This window comes from Eublepharis macularius, chromosome 4, assembly GCF_028583425.1.
Source record: "Eublepharis macularius isolate TG4126 chromosome 4, MPM_Emac_v1.0, whole genome shotgun sequence".
NCBI lineage: Eukaryota > Metazoa > Chordata > Lepidosauria > Squamata > Eublepharidae > Eublepharis > Eublepharis macularius.
The window spans coordinates 10,589,797-10,615,652 of NC_072793.1; the positions used below are offsets into that span (position 1 = coordinate 10,589,797).

Sequence of the window (25,856 nt, forward strand, 5' to 3'; positions counted from 1 at the left end):
CCTACAGCTCCTAAATGTGGAACTGTGATGAGACAAGAGATCTTAATGGAGAAACCACAGCACTTTTTTGTGTGTTTGCAAAACTACAGTTCACAGGGGACATGAAATCGATTGTGAAATCAATTCCAACATGGGCTGTACCCATACCTCCTGAGATATTGCACTATGGTAATCATTTGCAACTGAATTGTTTTGTCCATACAGGAGAACCCATTTGCAAATAGCAAGATATTCAACAATTTGTGTAGGCAGCCGCAGCTTAAAATTTCACTGTACGTACGTCCTAACACCTGTCTCTAGCAATCCATAAAGTTCCTGTATTCCACTGGTGGGTTCCAGTCAATAATTTGGGAGTAATTCGAGATTATTGTTTGTTTGCAGCCACTGCAGACAGGCTGAAGCAGCAGCTGAGGATCTGTCCAGAGAGAAATTGGAAAGTATGGCGTGAGAACGGCAGGAAAAGGCTGGCAGGCTGCTATGCTGGCTGCAGTTTATCCCAGCTTTAACTAGAGTCGCGTGCTCTCATTTCTGAAGGAAGACAGGCATTCAAATATACACTGGCTGTTTAGGGCTTCCGCTGAGGGAAAGAAGGACGGGGAAAGTGCAGCTTCCTTTTTCAGCAACTTGTGGTCAAGCCCCCTTAACTTGGAAAGAAACTCCCCTTCTTTCCTGGGAGGTTTCACACAAAACTCAACACCTATTTGGTGATATGATAGATAAGGTTGACTGATTACACAGAAACAGAACCAGCATCTTCTGGGCAAAGAGCCGAATGGGGCAGCTCCAGTCTCTCAGAGCTTCTGTTTAGGTCATCGGCACAAAATGTTAAGTGTTCTCGTCACTTACACTGCTAGAAGGTGATGCTTCGGATTTTAAAAGGTCCACTATATTGTTTTTTACTTTTGTTATTCCGTTTTCTGCATTGTTTGACATTCCCTGTCTGATACTTCAATTTTTATAATCCTAGTCCCATTGCACTGCTAATAGATGACTTGTAGTATTTGATTGCATTGTTTTGCATCATGTAATAGGCTGAGTCCCAATGAGAAAGACAGGCTATAAAGTAAGTAAATAACACATAAGCAAACGGATGTAACCCAGTGTCGAGTACCTCTTTTCTGGAAGCATTGAAGGCAGAACTTCCGTTCCAGGATTTTGCCTCTTAGTATTTTACTGATCGCCCACATTTCTATATTTTCCCCATGTCTCTGGCCCCGTGCTTCCTACTGTGACAATCTTCTTTTTTGCGACTCCCCACCTTCCAGTGTACTGAAATCCCCTCATATATGCCCATTACAACAGTGCAATCTTAAACAGTTATATACTCTTCTAAGCCCATTGGCAGTAACTCTGTTTAGGATTGCAGTTAGTACAGTAACAAGCCTCAGAGAGAGAAGTTATACCAATATGAAGATTAGGCTGAGATACAATACATCCCATGATCAAGCAGTTCTTGCTATATTTGTGGTTCAGAAAAGGGTACTCAAAGTCTCTCTGAGCCTCAGCAATGGATAAAATTCTGCCGTAGCTTTCCAAGTAAATCTAGAGACTAATGTGGTGAAGGGTGATGTGGTTAAATGATATGGAAGGATATGTGGTTAAATGCAGGAAGACAGACTTTCAGTAAAATCCTAAGTTGGTATACTCAGAGCCAAGATTGTATTTCAAAATAAATAATTTCCCTGTGATTCTATTAAGTTAAATGTGGTGGAGAATTACTTCAGTCTCCAAAACAGCCACTCTCATTCACTCAGCCTATCTTCTTGCAGCAGCAACTTTAATGCTTTTAAAAAGTTTTCCACTGTTACAAGTCTTCTGAAGCAGCACAATATTCCACCACTGCTGAGTCTTACATCTAAACACCACTGCTTAAATACTACAAATGAGTTCTGTGCGCACTAGATAGTCTCTGCCATAGAGTGCACCTCCTCTTCGATAAAACTTCTATTTGTGGGAAGTTCCACTGAAAACCAGTGATCTGGTACACATGGAAGTTTTTGTGACAGAGGAAATATACATTGCAGCAGGGACTTAGCACGCACAGAACTAGTTCACAGAATCCAAGTCCAAGTCTGGCTATCTTTGCCCGAATTACGGACACTTTCAGGAAAGTCACTACACAGGCTAAACATCCTAAACAAGAAAGAATGCATTATTTTAAATAATTTCACTTTTATTGATTATGATAGCTGTACTCATATAAACATACACACTGCACAAGAGGCTGCTGTTCCTGGAATTTTGCTATGTTGATAAAATGAAGCCTTTCTGTAGAGAGAATGTGTCAAATAGCTCTCTTGCTAGGGAACTGTGAACAGAGTGACTGTGGTGAACTAACACAACCTTCTTCTTCTCTCTTGTAATGGGCTAATGAAAACAGCTGTTCCTTGATTGCATTGAGTTGATTGTTAGCACCATGTGGAAAAACACACACATACAAGCCTAAAAGGGCCCACAGATATAAATGGGTTTGATACTTGTTCTGTTAGCACTGCAGCACTAAATACAAATCTCCAGGTAAAGGGAGGGGGCTAGAGGTCAGCTCTTGCTAGGAGAATCACAGAGAGAGATGGGATCCTTGGGATGTGGTAATAAAGCAATTCTTATGAAAGTGATAACGTGCAGCAATATCTGTCAATGCAGGAAGGTCCGAATACCATTAAGGCGTAGCAGTGAATTGGCTATCTCCCCACTAGGCCAGCAGGGGGCAATGGTGGCTATGCATTAGATACAAAGAGATTCTTGTCAAACAGGAAATGTCCTTGTTTCAGGCATCTGCACAAGCAGGCATCTTGCTTGGTGCAGAAAGATTAGTGCAGTTGTTCACAACAGGCAAGGGGGCACTTGGCAGAAGATTTGGTGCCTAGGATACCGGCATAAAAGGACGTATCTATAATGCCGTCCATAATACGAGTCTTGAAACAAACTGGTTCTTTCAAAAAATCATGCCAGCCTTCATCTAAGCACATTTTCCTGTTTAGACAAACACATGAGAGCTAACTTAACCCAAATGGGTCTTAATTCCATACATAGCAAAATTCATCCACTATGGGAGGTAAGACAGCAGGGGCAGAAAGCTGGTACGTGGTCCTGTCATTGAACATTGAAGTGTAACCTTATTTCGAAACTGGGATAGGGTTCAATCTGCACTTATCTTTGCCAAAAATGCCTGCAGGCTGGGAAGTGAAAATCACTGGCTACAAATATGTCAAGAGTATCCTATCTGAACAAATGTCACTGGGCTTATGAGGTTTTCAGTTCCCATTGAGTTTCTCAGGCACATCAAGACCTGAATGTGTTAGCAACTCGCCATCCCAGAGGGCAAAAGCAGGTACCACAGGGCCCTGGAACTCAGCAGGCATGCTATGGACGAGTTCAAGTTTGCTTACATCAACCAAGCTGAGATTCTTGCCATCACAGTCCAACAACACACCCACTCTGTCCGGATGGCCAATGTTACTGATCGGAGTAGTCTCATTGGCAAACATGGCATTCCAGCGACGGTGAGCATAGGCAAAGACCCAGGAGCGATCATCTACCCCAATGCATCCTTCCCGGGAGATATCCAGATCAGCCACCCCAATACGAAACTGCTGCGACCGTTTGACTGTCACTTCCCAGTAATGGCGTCCACTAGACACAGCGGTGTCACCCAGCACTACAGCCCAATCTCTGAAGCGTTCGAGGTTCTGAGGCACTTTGGTGGGGTCAATCCCAACCATGCGGTAAATAACACCAGTATTCTTTTTGAACAGATCCAAGCTGCTGTGGGCTGTTCTTTCGTCTAGTTTAAAATTGATCTCTGCAAGGAGAACAAAAAAAAAAGCAGTGATTTTGCTGCCGCTTGGAAGAGAATGCTGAAGTTTAACAGGACTGTTTCACTCTATGGTTACCTGGGATTTTCTCTGTATTGTATATGTTGACTTATATATTAAGAGGTAATTGCAATGCCAATTCCTAGACAGCTGCAGAGGAGGAATGCCTCTTCTGAGATGAAATCAAAAAGAGTCCAGTAGCACCTTTAAGACTAACCAAATTTTGATTTTGCTACTACAGACTAACACGGCTAACTCCTCTGGATCTTCTGAGATGGTGTCAGCCACCTATGGTTTTTGTAAATGTTCATATTGTTCTAAAAAAATGGCTGCCCAACTACTTGGGAGATTTTTTTTTTAGTTTTTAATTGACCAAACTTACTTATGAGCCAACTAGATGTTGTAGCCCTAGTAAGGCAGTGCTCTTAAAGATAAAGTTAGTGTTTTAGAGTCTTCCTTTTACTAAAACACTAAACAGATATGCAACCTTTATGTAGGAAGATACAGAAATATCAAGTGAAACAGAGGAACCAGTAATCGTGTTCTACCTGGAACTAGTAATCTTAGGCCTGACATATTAACAATAAGGCTCTGAAGAAATCAGAGAAGATGACAGCCCAATCCTGAGAACTGTTTGTGCTAATCGGTAAGGGTAGGAACATAAATGATTTTGCCAGCGTATCAAAAAATATACCCACCCAATTTTACAGTGAATTTAGTGTTGCAGACAGATACTTGAGTGCAAATGTACAGTTGAGATTGGTAAGAAACTATATCTGACTAGTGCATGTTCTCTGGGGGGAAATAAAGCATGCAATGAACTAAGTACAGACACTGCAACAACGTTATGCAACTGATCTAGTCCCCTCTTCCCCATATTTTGCAGAAAACCCTGGAAAATCATCTTTGAAGAGCTTCAGAGCCAGTTTGGTGTAGTGGTTAAGAGCGCAGGACTCTAATCTGGAGAGCCGGGTTTGATTCCCCACTCCTCCACTTGAAGCCAGCTGGGTGACCTTGGGGCAGTCACAGCTCTTTCAGAGATCTCTCAGCCCCACTCATCTCACAGGGTGTTTTGTTGTGGAGCTCAAAATAGAACCCTTATTGACTGCAATTAGGCTGTAATGTATTAGGTTTTGGTGGGGCCTTCAATAAAAGAACGTCCAGACCAACCTTGCTATTAAATTAGGGTCAGGGGAGGTTGCTGCCCTTATAACTGGATTTTTACCCTCCAGTGAACTTCAGCTTCAACTCTGTGTTTAAATCAAATTGAAAAGCCATGTGGCTGCTTTGTATACACACAAGCAGAATCCCACCATACCTTCTGTAGGAGCACAGTTATTCAACAACTTGGCAGGCAAAGAAAGGGGCTTACAAGAAGTATACACTTTGCACACCTTCTCATCTGTGCTAAGAGAAAAAAGGAGTTGAGATAGTGGTGAAGTGATATGCCATGAATAAGCCTCAAATCTGGAAGTTGGCAGATCTCATTCAAGAATTCTAGAAGCATCAGGGAATTCAGCATGTACATTTTTCAGTGTTTCACACATATGTAGTTTAAATTTAATATGTGCAATTAATAATCAGACTTACCTATTAAATCCCATTAAAGTCAATTAGATGTTTCAGAGTAAACTCACTTAAGGCAAGGTTAAGCGTTTCCAATCATACTTCAAAATAAGCTAGCATATTACCATAAGAGGAGCTGCTTTACTACATTTCTGCAGGTCACATGGTAATCAGAGGTACGGCAGCTCTGCCGAGACTCTTACCTTTTCGTTATTAAATGAAGAAAACAGATATTTGCCAAAAAAATTTTAAAAAAACAAGAAATCGTTGGATCACTCCAAAGTACACATTAAGCACATAGCAGAAGACCAAGAGAGAGAAGACCTTAATCTCATATTGGCAAACGAAACACATAAAGGAAACAACAAATCAGACGCGCTAGTTTTATAATGAGAATCATCAATTAAGCAAAATTAAGGATTAGGGCCTTGGTAGAACTCCGTTAACTGAACGATAGGCAGAAATTCAACAGGTGCTGCTCTTCCTAATATGAAGTTGGTTTTTTTCTATTCAGCTTTTAATAGTCATCCAGCTATTAAAGGAAAGAAAGGCTTGACAGAACAGAGGCGACAGTCCTACGGATTGGCCCCCGACACACGTCCCGGGGATTTTACGGAGAAGTAGAGAAATGTACATGCCAGCACAAAGAGGTATGGGCTGCATGTCTGCGCCGTAGTAGCTTTGGGTGCCAGAGCCCTCCCCCCAGCCCCCCCCCTAAGTCCAACAGAGCCCCCCCCCCCAAGTTCAAAAGAGGCCTACCTCTCCGGGGCGCTCCGCCTAAGAAACTGTTTCCCAGGCTGCACACAACCCGCCCTCGCCGCCTCAGCGCTCGCAGCACGGGCGCCGCCATCTTGGGACTCGCGCAGTCCGGTCACGTTGACGACGCCTCCCGCAAGGCCAACCGAAGGAGACCCACAGCCACCATCTTGCAAAAGGGCGAACTCGCCCTGCTCCGGACTAGTTTTCGCCATCTTGGATCCAGGCAAATGTTTCCGCAAGCGACTTCCGCTTCTCGGGCCGCCATCTTATCGTCGGGCCGCCGCGTCGGAAGGCCCTTCCTGGCCTTCCCGGAAGCCATTTTAGGGGCGCGCGGAAGGCCTCGTGTCGTTCGCTTCAGGAGGGGCGGGGCGGGGCGGGGCGGGGCGTGGCTGGCGGGCGGAGGTCGGGTCGAATTCGTGACAAGAATCTGGTCAGAATGGGAAGGCGGGGCGACTGGAGACGTGGGGGCCTTTCCATCCTTTGATAGCTTTTAAATATCTGCGTAGCAAGAGGCTGCCGTGCTAAAAACATTTTCCTGAGAGTTAGCCCCAGTGCCTTAAATGACACCTTTTCTCCCCTAGAGAGAGAGCGAGGGGGGCAGCCCCGTTATTCTGTAGAAAAGGGCGAGGGTCCGGCAGTTGCGGCTCACGGGAAAGCGCCTACCCTGCCTCGAATTTTGTTAAGGCTCGTAGGCGCTACTGGACTCCTGCTCTTTTCTACTCTTTTTCTGAGCAAGCTTGTTTGGGAGTATTTGCCGAGCCACTTTTCAGTATTTCATGTTGGGGAAAGGTTAGCTTTACATCTCTTAAATTTGGGCAGGGATAGGTAAAAGGTGGCACCTTAAGGAGTGAACAAAAGTTTATTGCGTCATTTGCTTTTCTGGACTAGAGGCAGGGAGGAGCCCCCTATAAGTCGGATGAAATGCAAAAACTGGGAGGTGGGTGAAAGCCAGATGCAGAGGATGTTAGATGGATCCTCATGAATTCGTATGATTTTTATATTGAAGCAAAATAAAAACACCTTCATATTGTAGATCACATCTTAGTCTATAGGCAGCACCTATAGGCAGCACCAAAACACTGTAAGTGCTCTACATAGCTGGCTGTCATAGCATTATTTCTTCAATCCTCCTGGCCAGAAATAGTTGGATAGAGTGTACCTTTCAGAAATAGCAGTTCTTATATTCCTTACTCAGATGCAGACATAAGAGATAATGGATATAGTTCTTTTCAGTCGGGACAAAGCTGAGAGGAAGAGCAATAGTGTACTGCCCACTGAAACCACTGCAGTCAATACTGAAATAATGTACTGCTGAAATGAATGTGGAATAAGATACCGCTGTTTGAAAAGAGGCATCTCTGTGTTGAACATTTTCCCACCGTAAGTTTTAGGAAGCAAGTTCTGGAAATCCAGTCGTTGGCTCCCATAACTTTATTGCCAAGGGTCCCCAAATGTTCACAAATACCTACAAATAGCCACTTCAGTTTGCCCATGTGAATTTGTCTATGGTTTGGTACACATCCTGGTTTATATTGTTATAGCAAATTTAGGAATAACCATGACCCAAATCAAAAAGCACAGATAGATGAGTTCTATCTGTTTCAGTCTCTGTTTACCTAGGTTATTATTCCCAAAGCAGGGCTGACTCTAGATTTTTTTCATCCTAGGCAGTTTGGGGGTATCCCTATTGCAAAGAATTATAAAATGCACAAGAAAACATAATGTGTACTAATTCAGACATGATAAGTGCCTCTCGTACTGTGCTTCTCTAGATAGCCATATTGTAGTATTAGACCTATCTCAGTTTTGTCACCAGCTGTCAGAATTACTAAAGTAATTCCTTCCATCTTTCCTGTTTGTTCTGATAACGGATCACTAGGGTTGCCAGCTCCAAGTTGGGAAATTCCTGGAGATCTGGGGGTGAAACCTGGAGAAATTGGGGTTTGGGGAGGGAAAGGACCTTGGCATGGCATAATTCCATAGGGTCCACCCTCCTAAAAGTAGCCATTTTCTCCAGGTGATCTCTGTGGCCTGGAGACCAGATGTAATTCCAGGAGATTTCCAGCCACTACCTGGAGGCTGGCAACCCTATGCATCTCCAAAATTAAAAAAAACAGGTGTGTGAGATGTACATGGTGGAGATGGCACTGCTAATTACTACTTGGGGGAGAATTAAGGCCCAGGTTACTGCACCTGACATCACAATCTAGCATGTTCTCAGTCTCCATGCCTGGAACAGGACACTCCTGCATCACTCAACATTCATATCTTGTCTGAGACTTTTTCATCCTAATGTACCTATTTTGGGACTAAATTCTGGGCCATTTTCACACTGCTTACCAGCCACGGAACATCGCGCCGAGCTCCTGGAACGACAGCGTCTTCTTGGTGCGATTTCGCGCAAGAATTCTAGCACGAAATCGCACCAGGAAGACGCTGTTGTTCCGGGAGCTTGGTGCGATGTTCCATGGGCAGTAAGCAGTGTGAAAACAGCCCCGGTCTACACAAACAGAAGAGTAAGGTGGTTAGAGTACTGAGGTGTGGGAATGGACAGTACCACTTGAGAACACAGGAGGAAAATCGCACTTCAGAATGCGTCTCCCTTCTTAAAAAACAAACGGAACAAAAACCAGCCCAGCAAGCAAGGGGAAAACGTCAAGAAACCTTGCCTCCTCTTTTCTGTTGCCAGCTTCAAAATGGTCGCCGGAGTCTTACTTTCCCAACCTTTGACTCCACAGGATGCTAATGAAATGTGACAGGGACATATGACCACTGCAGGGGGTAGAGCGCTGGCCTTTGTTGCTACCTTTTCATTGACAGGATTGTTCTGGTTCTTTGTGGCAAGTCAGCAAGTGCTCGCCAAAGAAAGGAGAGCTGAATAGAGAGAGAGAGAGGGAGCATTTGCCAGCGAGAGGTCAAAACGAGGCCTGGCTTTTGCTGAGCCAAGCGCTGACGTGGCAGAAACCAGGAGAGGGGCTCAACTAAATTGTCAACACACAGCATGTAGTGAATAGAACCTGTAGAGGTCCTGTACTTTTTTGAGGTGACTGCTTGGACCACTCCCTGGTTTCCCATCAACAGAGTATGTTTTTCTGGTGGTAGAGGAGACAGAGCAATGAGGCCGAAAATCCAGATAGCCGACTTCCTCTGAATTAAAATTGGAAGTGTGCTTCCCTCTTACAGCTGAAGAGGTTTATTTAGAGAGTGTGTGAGAGTTAGAATTACCCAGGTTTTAGAAGAGTCCGTCGCATTGAGCATGCCTCTGGATTATACAAAGGCAAGCCCAGAGCAGTGATTCGTGCAGAGTGCCATAGGCTGTAGCAGCTCTGCCCTGGAAGTGATTGAAAGTTTCCCTTTGACAGAAGCAGGAGGGGCAGCAGAACAATCTGCCAGCTCCAGAGACTGACGGGAAAGACATTTCAGTGCTCCCAGTCATCATTCTTCAATAAAAGAACTTCAGAGGAAGGCTCCAGTGTGAAATTGCCATGTTAAAATTAATAACAACAACAATAACATTTGATTTATATACTGCTCTTCTTATTATCCCCACAACAAAACGCCCTGTGAGGTGGGTGAGGCTGAGAGAGCTCTGAGAGAGCTGTGATGGACCCATGGTCACCCAGCTGGCTTCAAGTGGAGGAGTGGGGAATCAAACTTGGGAATCCAGATGAGAGTCTCGCGCTCTTAACCACTACACCAAACCGGCTCTCCCAAGCCAGTAGCATCTCCCAAGTCTTAACAAGGATTTAAGATTCCTCAGCTATTATAGATTTTAATCATCTTAGCCAAACTGGGCAGATAGTAGCTCTCTACATACAGCATTTTGTCTGTTGAAATCAATGTGCATAGAGTATGTACCAGCACCCTTTTTGAACCTCAGTCATGGGGTGGGTGTCCCTGTACAAACACACATACAGACACCATGCTCACAGTCCAGTGATCATGCGTGGGCAGGGCCAGCACACTTAGGCCCACTCCTCCCACTCATGTGTGAAGGGCTTGTATTATCTTCGACTGCTGCTCTTGTGAATAATTTCAGTGACTGCGAGTGGGCAGCCTCTGTCTGGTTAGGTACTTCGGGCATTCAGGTGTCCAGAAAAATTTCCACTACAGCTTAAGGCACTTTATGTATCTTTCATGTTTTATTTCTAGCACTCTGAAATCCAATCCATATCTGTCCCAGAAGGCCACAACTCAAAGCAGTAAAGGACTGGACTTCACATGGTTCTTGCACATCCAGTCCAATAACTACATAAGCTTACATGCATACCCGTGTGCCCTGAAGGTAGTTTTCCATTAAAGTTAATAAACAGCATTTATCTCATAAATGCTAACATGGGCTGGGGGAACATCGGCAACTGGGGATAGTGTTACTTGCAAATTCTCTGTTCCAAAAACCTGTTCTGTTGTTCGCTAAAACAGCTGCAAAACTAAAAGTAAACCTCGTTGAACAAAAAAATGGCCTCAGAGCGCAGCAGGAAGGTTGAGCATCTTTCTCCTGCCTGTCATTTTCCCCCTACTAATGCTTCCCCCTTTGTGTTTCCTTGCAAATATGGATTTGCTAATATATTTCCCCAAAGCCATATGTAGAAAGGGCATATCTGCCAAGAGAGCTGCCTGCGCTTCAGCGTCGATGCCTCGGGGCACTTACACACAAGAACTCTTCTGTACACAACATTCATTGCTGCTGCAGCTTCAGCTGCCTGCAGGATCCCAGTAACTGTATAGTCCACGTCTAAATTGTGTACTGGTCTCTACAGATGGCAGGATGAGGTGCTGAGGAAGTGGCAGGGTTTTGAGGTGGTAAAATGAATTATACCAGTTCAGGCTGCACATGGGGCATACCACTTTGAATGCTTCCCCAAGGGGGGAAAAATCCCTGCAAACAGAAAACTAACACATTAGGAAAGAACAGTCAAGTGCTCCCCTTTACCTGCTGATTTTTTTTGAGTTTTACGTTTTGTTCTTTGAAAGAAAGGGCAGCATTTACAAATGCCGCTTCGCACCTGCAGTCTGATTGATAAAGCCCACTCTTCCACCTCTGGACTGTACATTCTCATGCTGTTGACCTTAGTCCTGCGATGGTTACATGAGGACAGAAAAGTTGCAGAAGAGACCGGAGTCTTGTGGTGCAGAAGTGTGCTGATCCAGGCATGCAAGGTGCTGTCCTAAACTGATGTACAGTCTTCAGTGGACTTAGAAGGACAGAACTTTTTAAAAACTGCACTCTGAGTCTGCTGCATTGCCCCCCGCCCCATACTCTCCTCCTCCCACATCCTGATGCATTCCCACCACATTGCAGGAGTGTTGAGGATCTATACGGGCCAAGCACCAGCAAAGTATGGGTGCACACTGGATGTGCGTTTGGCCCGATCCATACATAATGGCACACTCAAACTTCTCACACATGTACACTTCCTTACGTGCATATTCAGTTAAACGATTAGAGCATGTATTTAACTCTTGTGTGTTTATCCTTGTTGTTGTTAGAAACTCATCAGAAGCTGCCATAAGTCACACCATTGGTGCACATAGTTCAGTACTGCTTACTGTAATAGGCAGTAACTCCTCAGGGGCTCAAGCAGGGAAAGGACTTTCCCAGCTCTCGCTTCTGGACTTTCGGTAGATAAAGTATGTACTTTGCAACTGCGCAGTAGTCCTTCCTCACATTAAACAACATATTTAATTACATATTCTGATGCCTTTTCCTCTTTGGGTGAAAAAGATAAGCTTGTTGCCTGTGTAAATTAATTTAAATATGTTCTATCACATAGCACTGAAGGTGAGTTTAAAAATAACTTCCCAACAAAACAACCAACCAAACAAAAACCCAGTCCAGCAACTGTCCTAGCATAAGCACCCATCCAGGGCTTCTTTGATCAGACAAATTATTGCAGCTGGCTGCAAGGGTAACTGTGACAACAACTCCTTTCAGATTTGCTCCTGGGTTAGGTTCAAAGGAACCTGTTACCTTGACGTCCTTGCTGCCGATGTATGCCAGAGAATCTTTCCATAGATTCACATCCTTGTTTTTAAGGATTTTAAAAAATTCTTTAGATTTTTGTTTGGGTTAACCGTGGAGAGTTAATAGTAGAATGTCTGTTGATTGGACCAATTGGTGCTGTTTCATGAGCAACGGTGAGCTGACATTATGTGAACTGATTATGCCAATTATAAAATAATACATTTTTGGTGCTTCTTGGGGGATATCTTGCAACCTCCAGTGCCTGCCCAATTCTACTTCTGACCACTTGGCTGTTTTGTGGCACCCATTCTTTTTGGTTTTAAGTTTGCTTCCCCTTGAGGAGGATACTAACTGATGCTGGAGGAAGAAGAGGGAGGAGGAAAGTGGGGGGGGGGGAAGGAGAGGGCTCGGCAAACCACTAGAGGACAGCAGCATAGCATCTTCCCTCACGCAGATCAGAGGGAGACCTTTATGAGCCAGACACCATGGACATCAGGGAGGTAAGGGCATCCTTTGGCAAACGTTGAGGTAGTCAGAACGTTTGAGTGACCAAGAGCTCATTTCTGTACCTCCCACGCTTCTGTAATTGCTGTCAACTTCTCTGTTCCTAGGACCATCCATCCATTCGACCATCTGTCCACCTATATATTGGCTACCCAGTTTTCTACACACCTTGTGATCAACCTTGTCTAGCCATCTTTCTGCCTTTCCATCACTAGGCTCTTTTCTCCTGTCCTTTGATGCTAAAGTGCTTCCTTCCATTATCTGAGCTTCGGTTCAGCTGATCTACTTATGTCGCAACATAGACAGGTGTGTGTTTTTGTTCTGTATGTTGTGAGGAATTCGCAAAGAAGGGAGCAATTAGTTGGTATGCATGGCCACCAGCCATGCTGATATCCATAGGTTCAAAATCCGGATATAACTGGTACAGGTAGAGCATCTAAGAGGAGGCATGGCATCTTTCTCATCAAGGGATGTTGTTAAAGGCATCGTCCATCAGAGCTGAGTTGTATTCTGTTAGTAATCCTACTTCAGGGAAGTCAGTTTCTCTCTCTCTCTCTCTCTCTCTCTCTCTCTCTCTCTCATACATTTTAGTCAGTCATGCTCTGTTTTTCCTCCTACCTCACTCTCTCTCTAGGGAGCTATTATACTGTATGAGTTAGAACCAGGGTTTTTTTCCTGGGAAAATAGGTGGTGGGACTCTCAAGAGGGAAATGAGGAAGAAACACATGGGATTCTTTGAAATCATATTATTTCCACGCAATATTGCCGAGTATTTTCAAGAGGTGCCGGAACTCTGTTCCACTGTATATGTATTTCATGAGCCTCTTCTGAGAATAGGAGAACAGGAGACCCATGTATGCTGCCCTGAGTTCATGCGTGAAAGGATGGGATACAGATGTGATAGCGATGGGGTGGAATAAAAATGGTGCAACCCATCTTAGTTCAGATCATGACTCAGTTGAAGGTCCCAAGCCACCAAGATTTCTTTGGGTAAAAGTTAAGGATCCACCTCTTAATGTCTTTGGTTCGGGAACCGATTATAAAGCAATCTGTTATGTGATTCCCACTGGTGATTCAAAACCTGTCAGCTTTTTTGGGGGGGCACATAAATGATTTTTTAAAAAATGTTACTGATTCTCAGATTTTTTTTAAAGCTAGATCCAGTTATAAATTTACTTTGTTGTTTGGGACCCATTTGCAAAGTAACCCTAGTTGTCTCCTTTACACCATAAAAAGGCAGGAATCTCACATCAGTTAACCCGGAATAAGTTTATTTTGTTTTTCATTTTCAGTATTTAGAAATATATAGTGTAGCAGAGCAACAGACTGTATTTCATGGCCATTTTGCACATCATGCAGCGGCAAACCCAAATTGCTGTCAAGAGATCTTTAGAGCCTCTTCTCCTCACTCATTCTGTTCCACTTCCTTCTTCCTGGCCTTGTGACGCACCAGTGAGATAGTCATGAAAACCCACTTTTAGGTCTCAAACCACAGTTTTAAGAACCACTAACTTACATGAATACATGGAGGACGGGATCTTTGGTGGCTACGAATCCTGGCAATCAATTGTACAAATCAGGGCTTTTTCTCTGGGAAAAGAGGTGGTGGAACTCAGTGGTGGAACTCAGGACCATACAATGACGTCACTTTGGGTCAGCTGGAACAAGGGGGGAGTTTTTAAAAGTTTAAATCGCCCTCGGTGAAAATGGTCACATGGCCGGTGGCCCTGCCCCCTGATCTCCAGACAGAGGGGAGTTTAGATTGCCCTCCGCTCCATTTTCAAGAGGTGCCGGAACTCTGTTCCACTGTGTTCCAGCTGAAAAAAAGCCCTGGTACAAATTCCATTTTCAAAGGCAGTCACCAATTATATTTGCATGAACACTTGCTCTGTATGATTGAGGGACACCACTTTAGGATGCTGCTCTACCCTCCTCTAGGCTATACCTGATCTCTCCTATAATATTTTTTTCCAATGGTAGACTAGGAGGAAAAAATAGATCTGGAAATGCTCTCCCCCCCCCCCCCCGGCAAGGAGAAAGAGAGGGAGAAAGAGCATGCCCAGCCTTCTGGGTGCCTCATTTGCCACATGGGACAAAGTTGAGCATATTCTTTACCATGTGGGACATGGCAGGACCAGGCCAGATGCGTCCTTTTCCATACAGGGCTACCCCTTGTTTAAGCCCCTAAGTCATTGTCCCAGCAGGGCATTTCCTAGTTGCCTTAATTGCCCTTCTGCCTCTGATTTCTTTTATTGATTAAGTCAATAAGATGCCGAACATGGCCATGTATGCCCTGGGTTTAATGTTGTGTTCAGATGGGAGATGTAGAGCAAGGCACTCTCTCCTGCTTTCGTTCTCTCTAAGCATCCTTACAAACTATGCTTTGCCAGAGCTTTCCTGAATAAATGGCTACAAACGCAGCTGGACTGGATTGCAATTAGACTGAATAAAAAATATGTCCGAGTGCTTTGAGCCTTGAGAGCTAGGTATGCTTTAGGAAAGGACTGCCTGTCCACATGCGTTCTCTGTTGGGGCCCTCCCCTCGTGAAATGGCATACCTGAGGCAGTCAGGAAGGGCCCCTCCCTTCTGGTCTTCTGCAAACTATATAAAACAGAATTGTTCAGAAATACATTTTATAAGGATAATAGGGATATATTTTAATGGAATAGTTCAGGAATGTGCTTTATATAAAGGGAATAGAGAGAGCTAGGATCTCTCTCCCTTTTTCCCTCATGTATGTAACTTCCTCAAATAAAGCTTTTGCCTCTCTAACCAGCTCGGCGTTTAATTCCGCAGCGTAGTTTAACACTCGCTCTAACAGTGTTCACCCTTCTCCCTGCCCCCATGCAGACTCCCTCTCCCTCTCTCCCTCTCTCCCCCTCCCTCTCTCTCTGTTCCTAGAGGTCCACTGACATACACATACCCCAGGCATGAGTTCAGGGACACAGCAGGCTGCCTGTACTGCAAAATGTACAGGCAGCAAAACTTCTGCTCACACTACTCTGCTTGCACTAGATGGGATCTTTTTCATAATGCTATGATTCTTTCCTCTTTAGGCACTGGGTCAAAGAGATAGCCTAGTACTTTGGTGGGTCATGGACTGGCAAAATCCTCGTGGCTACAGACTAGAAATGTGTGTGTGTGTGTTGATGTTGTCGTCGTCATCATTTATAGTCCGCCTTTCTCACTGAGACTCAAGGCAGATCACACAGTGTGAGATTAGTACAGTCAATTTCAAGGACATTTCCACAAACAATGCCATAGGGTAAATGAGAGGATTATAGGAGAAGTGGGGGGATTATAAAAGATACGCAGGGGACCCACAAGGACTTGACGGAGTATCTTATTTTCCACTTTCTCTTGCCTGAAAGCCCCCTAAAGCCCCCTCTCCTTTTCCTGCTTCCTTCTCTCCTTAACAACCCACCAGCCAATCTTTTCTTGATCTGCCCTCCTGCCTTCTTTATCTGCTTTCCCTCCTGATCGATCCCCACGGCAGTCTCTCCCTAGGAAAACTGCACAATTGCAGCTGCTGGGCCAGGCCCAGTTGCACAGTGTGGCCTTCCAGTCTGGGCCCAGTTGTGCAGTGGGAAACGCTTGCAAGGACTTGTGGAATTAATGTCACTCTCCTTGGATCGCTCTCCCCACACTATTTCCTCTTGTCCTTCTGGCAGCCTCCATATCATCTCTCCTATCCCATTTTCAGCTATATTTGTTATTTACTTCATTTATACCCCTTCTTTCTCCGTAATGAAGACCCAAAGCAGTATTACATCATTCTCCTCTGCCATTTTATTCTCACAGCATCCATGTGGGGTAGGCTAGGCTGAGAGTGTGTGACTAGTCCAAGGGAACCCGCTGAGCGCCGTGGGTGAGTGGGGATTCAAGCCCGCACCTCCTAGATCCTAATCTGAAATTCGGACCACTATTCCACACTAGCTTTCAAGGTAGGACTGCCAGGTCCCCTTACCCTCCCAGCAGGAGGAGGGACCTAGCACTTGTCTTGTTCCTTCTGCGTGTCTGTTTTCGTGCACCCATGCTCCCAATGATTATGTGATTACATCACTTTCAGGAAGTGATGTCATCACATTGGCCATGGGTGTGTTCCCGTGTTTTGCACGAGGCTAAATCTGGCCCATTTGGATCCAAAATTGGCCCCAGAGAAACGTGGGAGAATGTCCGCAGCTGGTGCGACGTCACTTCAAGGTGTGGCTGTGATTGAATATTAGAGAGCAGCTGGGCTGGGGTGAATCATGCAGGTTGTGTTGTAGCAGGTAGCCTGGTGGTTGCTGCCAAGTCTGGCCCCAGTGAATTCTCCCTCAAAGGCCAATGCAGCTCTGGGAAGGGCCTTGCCCCCTCTCCCTGACTTTTCTGACAGAAACCAACACTTGAAGGCTAGAAATATTGTGAATGGTTTCCTAGCAATGGCCAGAACAGGCCACTGAGAGAGGGCATTTGTTTTTCAATGCTCCATGTGCTGTTTCTATTATGGGGGGGGGGCTAACCCCCTAAGGAGACAAGGCAGCATGGTATAGCCTGATATCATCAGATCTCAGGAGTTAAGCAGGGTAAGTACTTGGATGAGAGACCACTAAGGAAGACTTTGCAGAGGAAGGCAGTCACACATCACTTTTGCTTCTCTCACTTCTGCTTGATGGGTTTGTTAGATCTCTGCAAGGGTTTGAGGTTGTTTTTGTTTGTTCGTTTTAGATTTCAGGTTTTTTTGCAAATCGGGCTTTTCTCAGGTTTATAGAAAAATCTGTCTTGTCTGTTCATGGCCAAATCTCTGGATTAAGTATCCACAGATGGGGCCACATTGAGAATTATATATACAGTTGATAAAGGTTATCCAACAGCTTATATTAAACAAGAGGATGAGTTAGATGGTTGGGGGGATGTTTCCTGAAAATCTGTCCCTCTCGTGTGTCCGTGTGTGTGTGCTGCTCTGTGCCCACATCCAGTGACCCTTCATTGTTCCCTCCACTCCAGGAACTGCGAAGCCGTCGGTTCTGGTGCTGCTTGTTGGCAGAAGCGACGGGCACCCTCATCTTCGTCTGGGTCGTGCTGGGTGCCTCCTCCCCTGCTGGTCCTAAGCAAGTGCTCCCTCCCCCTCTCCAGCCAGCCCTTGCTGCAGGGCTTGTTGCCGTCAGCTTGGCACACTGCTTGGGTGAGGTCAGCGGTGCCCAGGTCAACCCAGCACTCACTGTGGCCTTCCTCTGTACTCGCAAACTGGATGCTCTGCATGCTGCAAGCTATATCCTGGCCCAGTGCCTGGGTGCCATCCTAGCGTCAGGCGTCTTCTTCCTCGTGCTGCCCACTTCAGCCGTTGGGCAGTTGGTCACCAAGGTGAGTGAACTGCACCCCTTTCCCCTCCAGTTATCCAGGGAGTGAAATGTGTCCACTCAAGCCAGCTGTGGCATAGAATGGTTTTACTACTGGTGGCGGCACTGGTTCTATCTCATGGTGCTGCGCTGGGCCTCTCCAGGGCTTTTTTTCTGGGGAAAGAGGTGGTGGAACTCAGTGGGTTGCCCTCGGAGAAAATGGCCACATGGCCGGTGTCCCCGCCCCTTGATCTCCAGACAGAGGGGAGTTGAGATTGCCCTCCGCGCCGCTGAGCGGCGTGGAGGGCAATCTCAACTCCCCACTGTCTGGAGATCAAGGGGCGGGGACACCGGCCATGTGAACATTTCCAAGAGGTTCTGGAACTCCGTTCCACCACGTTCCAGTTGAAAAAAAGCCCTGGGCCTCTCTGACTTAGAGTAGATCTTCGACCTCAGGGATGGCAGGCTGAGATTCACTCACTGCCCGGTCACCCAGTTGTGGCAAAAGGAACTGTAAGAAAGCCAGTTATACCCGCTAAGGAAATCACCTTGAATCCAGAAGGCTGATGATTTAGGTAATGCTCTCTGACCTCTACAAATGCTTCCAGGTCATCCTTGTTTGCCGTTCTGAACAGCAAACTCCCAGCCACTTCAGCCTTTCTCCTAACTAACTGGCTTTGCCTCTTCCTGTCCTCAGCTGACCAGCAACGGGTCTATCACTCTGCTGCCATTTTCCCAACAATCCATGGGCGTTATACTGTGCCTCAACCCCTTCCCCTCGGGCACACCCCCTCCCTCTAAGGCTTGTTGGCTCCATTGTTGCCCACAAAACATTGTATGGGCCAGGAATACCTCTTGGAACGAGAGAGCAGTTTGGATTGCGAAAAAATGTGTTGACACCGTTATGGACATGCATTCAACATTTGCAAAACAATGGGGTTTTTTCTTTTTAACTTTTGAATGTAAAACAAGTGTACACATTTGGGAAGATAACTGTGCCTTAATAAATCCAGTGAACTGACTTGTAGTGGTAGCCAACTTGAAATGGTCCGAAACTAGATAATACAAGTTACCATATTAGGCAACATAATTTATTATAATATTGATTCCTCCCCTCCAATTTGTAGCATTATGGGGAGTGGGATTTCTTTCCCCAAAATAGCTATCATTTCTACTTAATCTCTTTTTCTTTCAAAAAAGGGGTTCTCTTTAATTTCTCTTTGTATTTTTTTGCTACATCACACGGTGGTGCTCTATGTGCCCCCTTTTGTAAACTCAGCCCTTCCAGGCTTTTTTTGATGTTTCACACCACAGTGTGATGCTCTAGCAGGAGCATAGGAACCTTTGGGGAGACATTCCCTGCCTCTGAGCATCTGCAGAGTGAAATTCTAAAATCGCAGAACCTCCCTTCCTGCCCCTCCTCTCTTGGACTTTCTTTTTCTTTTCTTTTTTATCAAAATGGAATTGATTTGAAACAGACTCCAGATTCCTAAAAAGAGGGGAAGGAATTAAAATTGTTTCTCTTAACAAAACTGCCAATTCATGACAATTTGTTGTTGTTATTTGGGTTCTTTATGATAAAACAAAATTATTAATTACATATGCCAAAGTAGAACTCCCACTTTGCATCCAAGATGTTAAAATCCTGCATCCTTTCAGTTGTCCAAAGTGAAGACAGCTAGGGCAAGGCCTGCATCCATGCTGCCCAGATGGGAGGGGGGAGAAGGAGAGAGGTGTGGCCTGGAAAAAAGCCCGGAAGAAGTGAGAGGGCAGAAGTCAGGAGGAGGAAATCCCAAGACTAGCAATCTGCATATCAAAGGACAGTCAGAGCAGCAAGCAGCAGTAAGCAGAGTGCCCTGACCGCTCTGTCTTTCTAACTCTTTGGGTTGTCCCCCTCTGAAACCTGAGGAAAGGGGCAGCTCTGAATCCTCCTCTTCCAACATTAACACCATCTGTTCAAAAGCCAGTATACATTTCATTATGTTGTTGATATGCACATGACTAGGAAATGCCACTTGGTGACTTGGGGTGTCCTGCCCTCAAGCACTCCTCTCCAACCTTCCTCTCCATTTCAGGTTAGCAGTGAAGGGAATGCGGGACAAGCTCTAGGAATGGAGGCTTTGTCCACTTTCCAGCTGGCTCTCACCATCTTTGCTGCAGAAGATCATCGGAGGCGTGAGTTGAGTCAGCCCGGCATCCTGGCCATCGGCTTCTCTGTAGTAGCAGGAGCCCTTGCTGCGGTAAGAGCCCCTGCAGGTGAATGAGCTGCCCCTTTTATGGCACTGGTTGGAAATACTAGATCAGTGGAAGTCACAAGTCCCAGCAGAAGTCAAGCTGAAATGGGAGGCGAAAGACCCACCACACTATGCAAGAACGGAACATCACTTTTTTCCGCTATGGCAGATACCAGAGTCCCTCTTGCCTCCGTGTACTAAAATAAAGCAACACGCAAAACAAAACACGTATTTCTCATCAGCACTCCGTTCTATGAAATGGAATTGATTGCAGAGTACGCACGAGTAAGACGGATCTTGTCCTGCTGTTTACTTTACAGCGCAGAGATACAGGACAATCTCTGTGAAGGACCTGTGGCTTGGCGGAACACGTGCTTAGCCCGCAGGAAGTTCCAGGATCCGTTCCTGGCCTCACCACTCAAAGCCCCTCTGGTAGTAGGTGATGGGAAAGCCTTCTGCATCGGGCACAGGAGAGCAGCTGCCAGGCAGAGCAGGCAGTATTTTTTTAAAAAAATTTTAAATTAATTTTCCATTTTTTAAATATAACAATAAAAACATATAACAAATAGCAAGTAACAATAAAGAATCTACAATTACAACTTGTAACATTTAAAGCTTTGATAAAACTCCATACATTGGCATTTTGATAAACTACAACTTGCATTATGTTGTTTGGCTTCTTAATGAGTTACCATAAGCCTGACATTTCCAAATTGCAAACTGCTTGTTGAGGAAGTTTTGTGACTAAAAATTCATTTCTAGAGAGAAATTCCAAAAAGGGTTCCCATTTAGTGTAAAATTCTGTTGTTCTCATTGGATTTGTTTGAGAGCATATTTTTTCTGTTATTTTTTCCATCATAAATTGGTCCCTAATTTTGTTATACCAGGTGTCAAGGTTTGGTAAACTTTGGGATTTCCAATACGAGGCTATTGTAGATTTTGCTGCTACTAAAAAGTAGTTATTAATTTTTTCCTGATTTGTGGTATTGACTGGTCTTTCCAGATGTCTAAAAAAATTAATTCTGGTTTTAGGGGAATAGTGTATGCTGTAATAAGGGCTATTTGGTGTAATATTTTTTCCCAGAACTCTGCATTCCCACCAACAGTGGGCAAAGGAACCTACTTCGCCACACTTTTTCCAACAAAGAGGTGAACTTCTTGAATAAATTTTTGATAGTTTTTGGGGAGTCAGGTACCAATGATTAATAATTTTATAAGTTTGCAGCCTAGTGTTAATAACCTTGGAGTTGGATAAATTTGATGTCCCAATTTGTTCCCAATCTTTTTTTGTTAGAGGTGTTCCACAATCTTGTTGCCATTTTGATTGTGCAGTTGTAAGTTGGATGTCTTCATTATGTATTAGTATATTATAAATTTTAGAGATTAAATTTTTACGAGTAAACTCTGCTACTTCTAAAAATTGTTCAAAATTTGTTTTTGGTGTATTCATTATTTCTTTTAGGTTGATATCCTTTGCAAAATAGGATAATTGAAAATATGAAAACCAAGGAATAGTTTGATCTATTTTTGTTTCTATTTCTCTCTTTCCTAGTAGTCCTTGTCAGAGCAGGCAGTATTGAGATATATGGTCCAATGGTCTAATTCAATAGGAGACAGCTTCATATGTTCAGAGAAAGAAAAAGATAATGTCTAATTGTTAACAGGGATATTTGGACTTTGTATCCAGATCTGCCAGCACAGAAGGTTTAATCTCAAACAGGGCCGGATCTAGGGTTCCCGGCGCCCGGGACAACCTAAGTCCGGCCACCCTCATGCGCGCACACAGCGCGCACACACAGCACGTGCCGCCAGCGGAGCAGCAGCAGTGTTGGCAGCTGGGAGGCCACCCGCGACACTCGCCTGCCCTGCTGAGGGGGCGACCATCTTGCCACGCGCTCCCTTTCCTGTGGGACAGGTGAATGGCGCGGGCGGCCCACGCTGCCACCGGTGCACTCCTGGTGGCTGGCTCTTTGGCAGCGCCAGGGGAGACTACCCCCCTGCCCCCCTCGATCTGACCCTGATCTCAAAACAAGTGGCTTCTGTCCCTTCTCTCACAGCAGTTGAACTGTGAACATTCTTGTAGCTTTACATAGCTATGAGGGATAATGTCCCCACCCACCATTTTTTTTAAATAATCAAGTTGCAGCTGATTCATGGAAACCCTGTAAGGTTTTATGGCAAGAGGGGAACAGAGGTGGTTTGCCATTGCCTGCTTCTGCATAACAACCTTGACATTCCTGGCAGGGCCAACCCTACTTAACCTTCAAGATCTGATGAGACTGAGCTACCTGAACCATCCAGGTCAGGGGCCTCCATGCCCACTTTTCATTTAACAAAAGGAAAGAAAGAGAGACACAGAAACATTACCCAGCTTCAGAGGAGGAAGCCTTTTGCTTCTCTGCATGAGTCCCTGAACTGGTCTTGCTTCTCTCCAATCTACCACATGTGGAGGGTACAGTCTATAAAGCTTTGGTGTGCCTGTGGCTCACTGCTGCTGAATTTCAACAAACCACTTATTGTCTTCTAGACTACCTCGCAATAGTTTGCTGATTTGAGCAGGGAGGGGTGTTGTTTTATTAATAATTTGTTGTCATTACTGAAGGCCACTTTGGGTTCCTTCAGGGACTGCAGTGGGATATCAACATTTAAATTAGTAAAACAAATAAATAGAACAATCTTGTGAGCGTACAAAGATAAATGACACTATCTTAATAACACTGAGGGGATTTCATGTGTTGGAACAATATCCAGTTCTCATGGCCGCAGAAATTAATATTTAACGTTTAAAATAAGAGCCTCCTTTGAAAGCATAGAGTTGCACGTTAGTATGATGTTTAGTACTGCTGCTCAAAGAACTGATGGATCAGAAAGGATACTAAAATAAAAATTTGCACACATAATACATTTGTTAATAAATGTAAGCATATTTGAATAACAAATGAAAATCACAAAATAGGATGGTTATAATGACAGAATCTACACTGCACATACCTGGCATTAGGTACTAAAGGAATCTTCAGCAGGCTGAATACTAAAGGTGGGAATGCCAGTTAGGGAGAAGATGATGGTTGCAACTATGAATAGCAAGTAACTCCTGGAATAATCTGTCAAAGAGAGGAAACGGAACATCACCGCTGACTTATATAATATCTCTTCAGGGCATATTCTCTGGGGGCAGCATGAATCCTGCCCGATCACTGGGACCAGCTGTAGTAACAGGAATCTGGGAACATCACTGGGTGAGTGGATGCTAGAAACCCAGCTGAGAGAGGACTGGCGCTCTGCCCTTCTGGGCCCCTGTGTTCAGTTTGCCCTTCTTTCTCCACATGCATTGATTTAGGAGCCAGGATCAAGCATACTTGGAAACCACAGACTGTGGGCTACACCATGGCCGTTTCCACACGGCTTACCTCAACCCGGAATGCTGCGCAACATGCCAAAAAAACCACGGAAGATTGTGTTTTCTCGCGCGAGTTTTGCACAATGTTGCGCAACATCACGCAAAACTCGCACGAGAAAACGCGATCTTCCGTGGTTTTTTTCGGCATGTTGCGCAGCGTTCCGGGTTGCAGTAAGCCGTGCGGAAACGGCCCAGCTGAGATGCTGGGTGTTTCACCCCTAGAGCTTTCAGTGTCTTTTTTCTTTAATAATCACACACCTGGGGGTGGGGGGTCCATTTCCATTGAGGACCCAATCTGAAATGGCCCCATACAGATTCTATTTGTGTCGTTGGAACAAACATACTGATTCAGGTACTCATATGTTTGCCTCAGTGGGGCAAATGCGGCCATTCCACATAGGAAAAACAGCACAGGGGGAGGCCCAATGGGACCTCTGCCACTGGGCATGGTTTTTAAAGACAAAAAAGATGCTGGGAGCTCTGTTCACAGAATGCCTAGTGTCTCTTCTGGGCCGTTTCCAGATGGCTTACCTGCACCCGGAACGTCGTACCACGTTGCGGGGAAAACGCGAAACATCGCAAAACTCGCGCGAGAAAACACGATATTTCACGTTTTCCCCGCAACATGGCACGACGTTCCAGGTGCAGGTAAGCCATCTGGAAACGGCCCTGGTTTGGCCCTGCATTTCTTGATCTGCCATCCCCTACTCTGGGTGCTCTCACTCTCTGGAAAGCCAGTTTGGTGTATTGGTTAAGAGCGTGGGACTCAAACCTGGAGAACTGGGTTTGATTCCCCACTCCTCCGCTTGAAGCCAGCTGGGTGACCTTCGGCTAGTCACAGCTTCTCGGAGCTCTCTCAGCCCCACCCACCCCACAGGGTGTTTTGTTGTGGGGATAATAATGGCATACTTTGTAAACCGCTCTGAGTGGGCATTAAGTCATCCTGAAGGGCGGTATATAAATTGAATGTTATTATTATTATTATCTCCATGAGACATGGAGCATGAGAAGGCAGAGATCCCCAGACTCAATCTGGAAACTCCTCCACCGTCCTGTGTGATTTGTATGTTCTCCTCTCTTCCTGTGCATGGCTTTCCTGCTCCGAATCAGACTGAGGGGTGCATGCGCAGAAGGAGTTTCAGCCTCCGACCCCTGATGAAGCCACTTGGTTCATTGCAGAAAACCACGTGCTCTTCCGCAACGGACCTAAGAGTTCTTCCCCAGATCATTTCTCAAGGTAGCGGCCGAAGGCCGAAGCGCCTTCTGTGCAAGGGCAGTACTCTGATCCAGAGCAGGGACATGGTTGGAGATCAGAACATGCAAATCATGTACGACTGTGACAAAGTTCAGGGGCTGTGTATGAGGTCCCCATCTGGTGGACTTGTGGGTCTCGTGGAAATCAACCCCGAGCCTTCAGGTACGCTTTCTACAGACTGTTTCCTAGCGTGTGCAGATACTGCATTGATTCAGTTTGCCCCAAACTTTTAAATCCACCGCCTTCTTCTCCCCTCGCCCCTCCTCCCCAAGCCATCCCACTATACTGTCTTGGTTCAGAGCCCACTTGATGCCGTCTCACCCAGTTTCTCTTTCTTTTCTATTCAGGTGTATTGGCTTGGACCCATCCTGGGTGCCGTCCTTGCTGGAATGTCCTATGAATTCTTCTTCGCTAGCAGCGATTCACGGGACAAGCTAGTTGCCTGCCTGACCTGCCATGACATTGAGATAGTGGAGGCAGCCAGCATGTCCCGTTCTTCATTTTCTGCTCCTGCTCACACCAAACCGCCTTGCAAAGGGGAACACAGTGCTGAATAGGAGACAGCAACATCTGGTCTTCTTACCTGCTGTAAGAGCTGCTGTAGCAGAGTGGTTAAGTAGTTGGGCTGTGAAGCAGCACTCTGCTGGTTCAAATCCCACTATGGCCATGAGCTCAGCAGGTGACCTTGAGTATTGATTAAGCCACTCCTCTCAGCCCCGACTCCCCAGCTGTGTTGTGGGGATGATAATAACAACACTGACTTTGTTAACTGCTCTGAGTGAGGCACTAATGCCTAGAAGAGTTGCATACGCACACTATTATTATTACCATCTCATCATAACCCCCTATGTCAGTGGTGCCGTGCCGTGCCCACCTCACCCAGTTGTTCTTCCTGCTAGCTGGGCCTTGATATTTAGGTGCGTCTGGAATCTCACCCCTAAAGATAGCACAGCCCGATAATTATGGCACTGAACGCTTCCAGGAGTCACGTGCTCTGTCTGTGTGTTTGAAGAGTAATGGCGGGAGGAGTTCTACCAGC

At 45.4% G+C, this 25,856-nt stretch overlaps 2 protein-coding genes across 2 annotated transcripts; one reads left to right on the plus strand and one right to left on the minus strand.

Annotated features, from left to right (window-relative positions):
- Positions 1-2,161: 2,161 nt before the first annotated feature.
- Positions 2,162-6,389, minus strand: SPRYD4 (SPRY domain containing 4). Its single transcript, XM_054977646.1, has 2 exons — positions 6,141-6,389; positions 2,162-3,802 (listed from the first exon to the last, which is right to left on the minus strand). The coding sequence occupies exons 1-2, from the start codon at positions 6,229-6,231 to the stop codon at positions 3,255-3,257; spliced, it is 639 nt and encodes a 212-aa protein (XP_054833621.1). The 5' UTR covers positions 6,232-6,389; the 3' UTR covers positions 2,162-3,254.
- An 8,498-nt stretch (positions 6,390-14,887) lies between these two features.
- Positions 14,888-25,374, plus strand: LOC129327235 (aquaporin-4-like). Its single transcript, XM_054975725.1, has 5 exons — positions 14,888-14,895; positions 17,569-17,953; positions 20,004-20,168; positions 23,321-23,401; positions 25,165-25,374. The coding sequence occupies exons 1-5, from the start codon at positions 14,888-14,890 to the stop codon at positions 25,372-25,374; spliced, it is 849 nt and encodes a 282-aa protein (XP_054831700.1).
- The last annotated feature ends 482 nt before the right edge of the window (positions 25,375-25,856 follow it).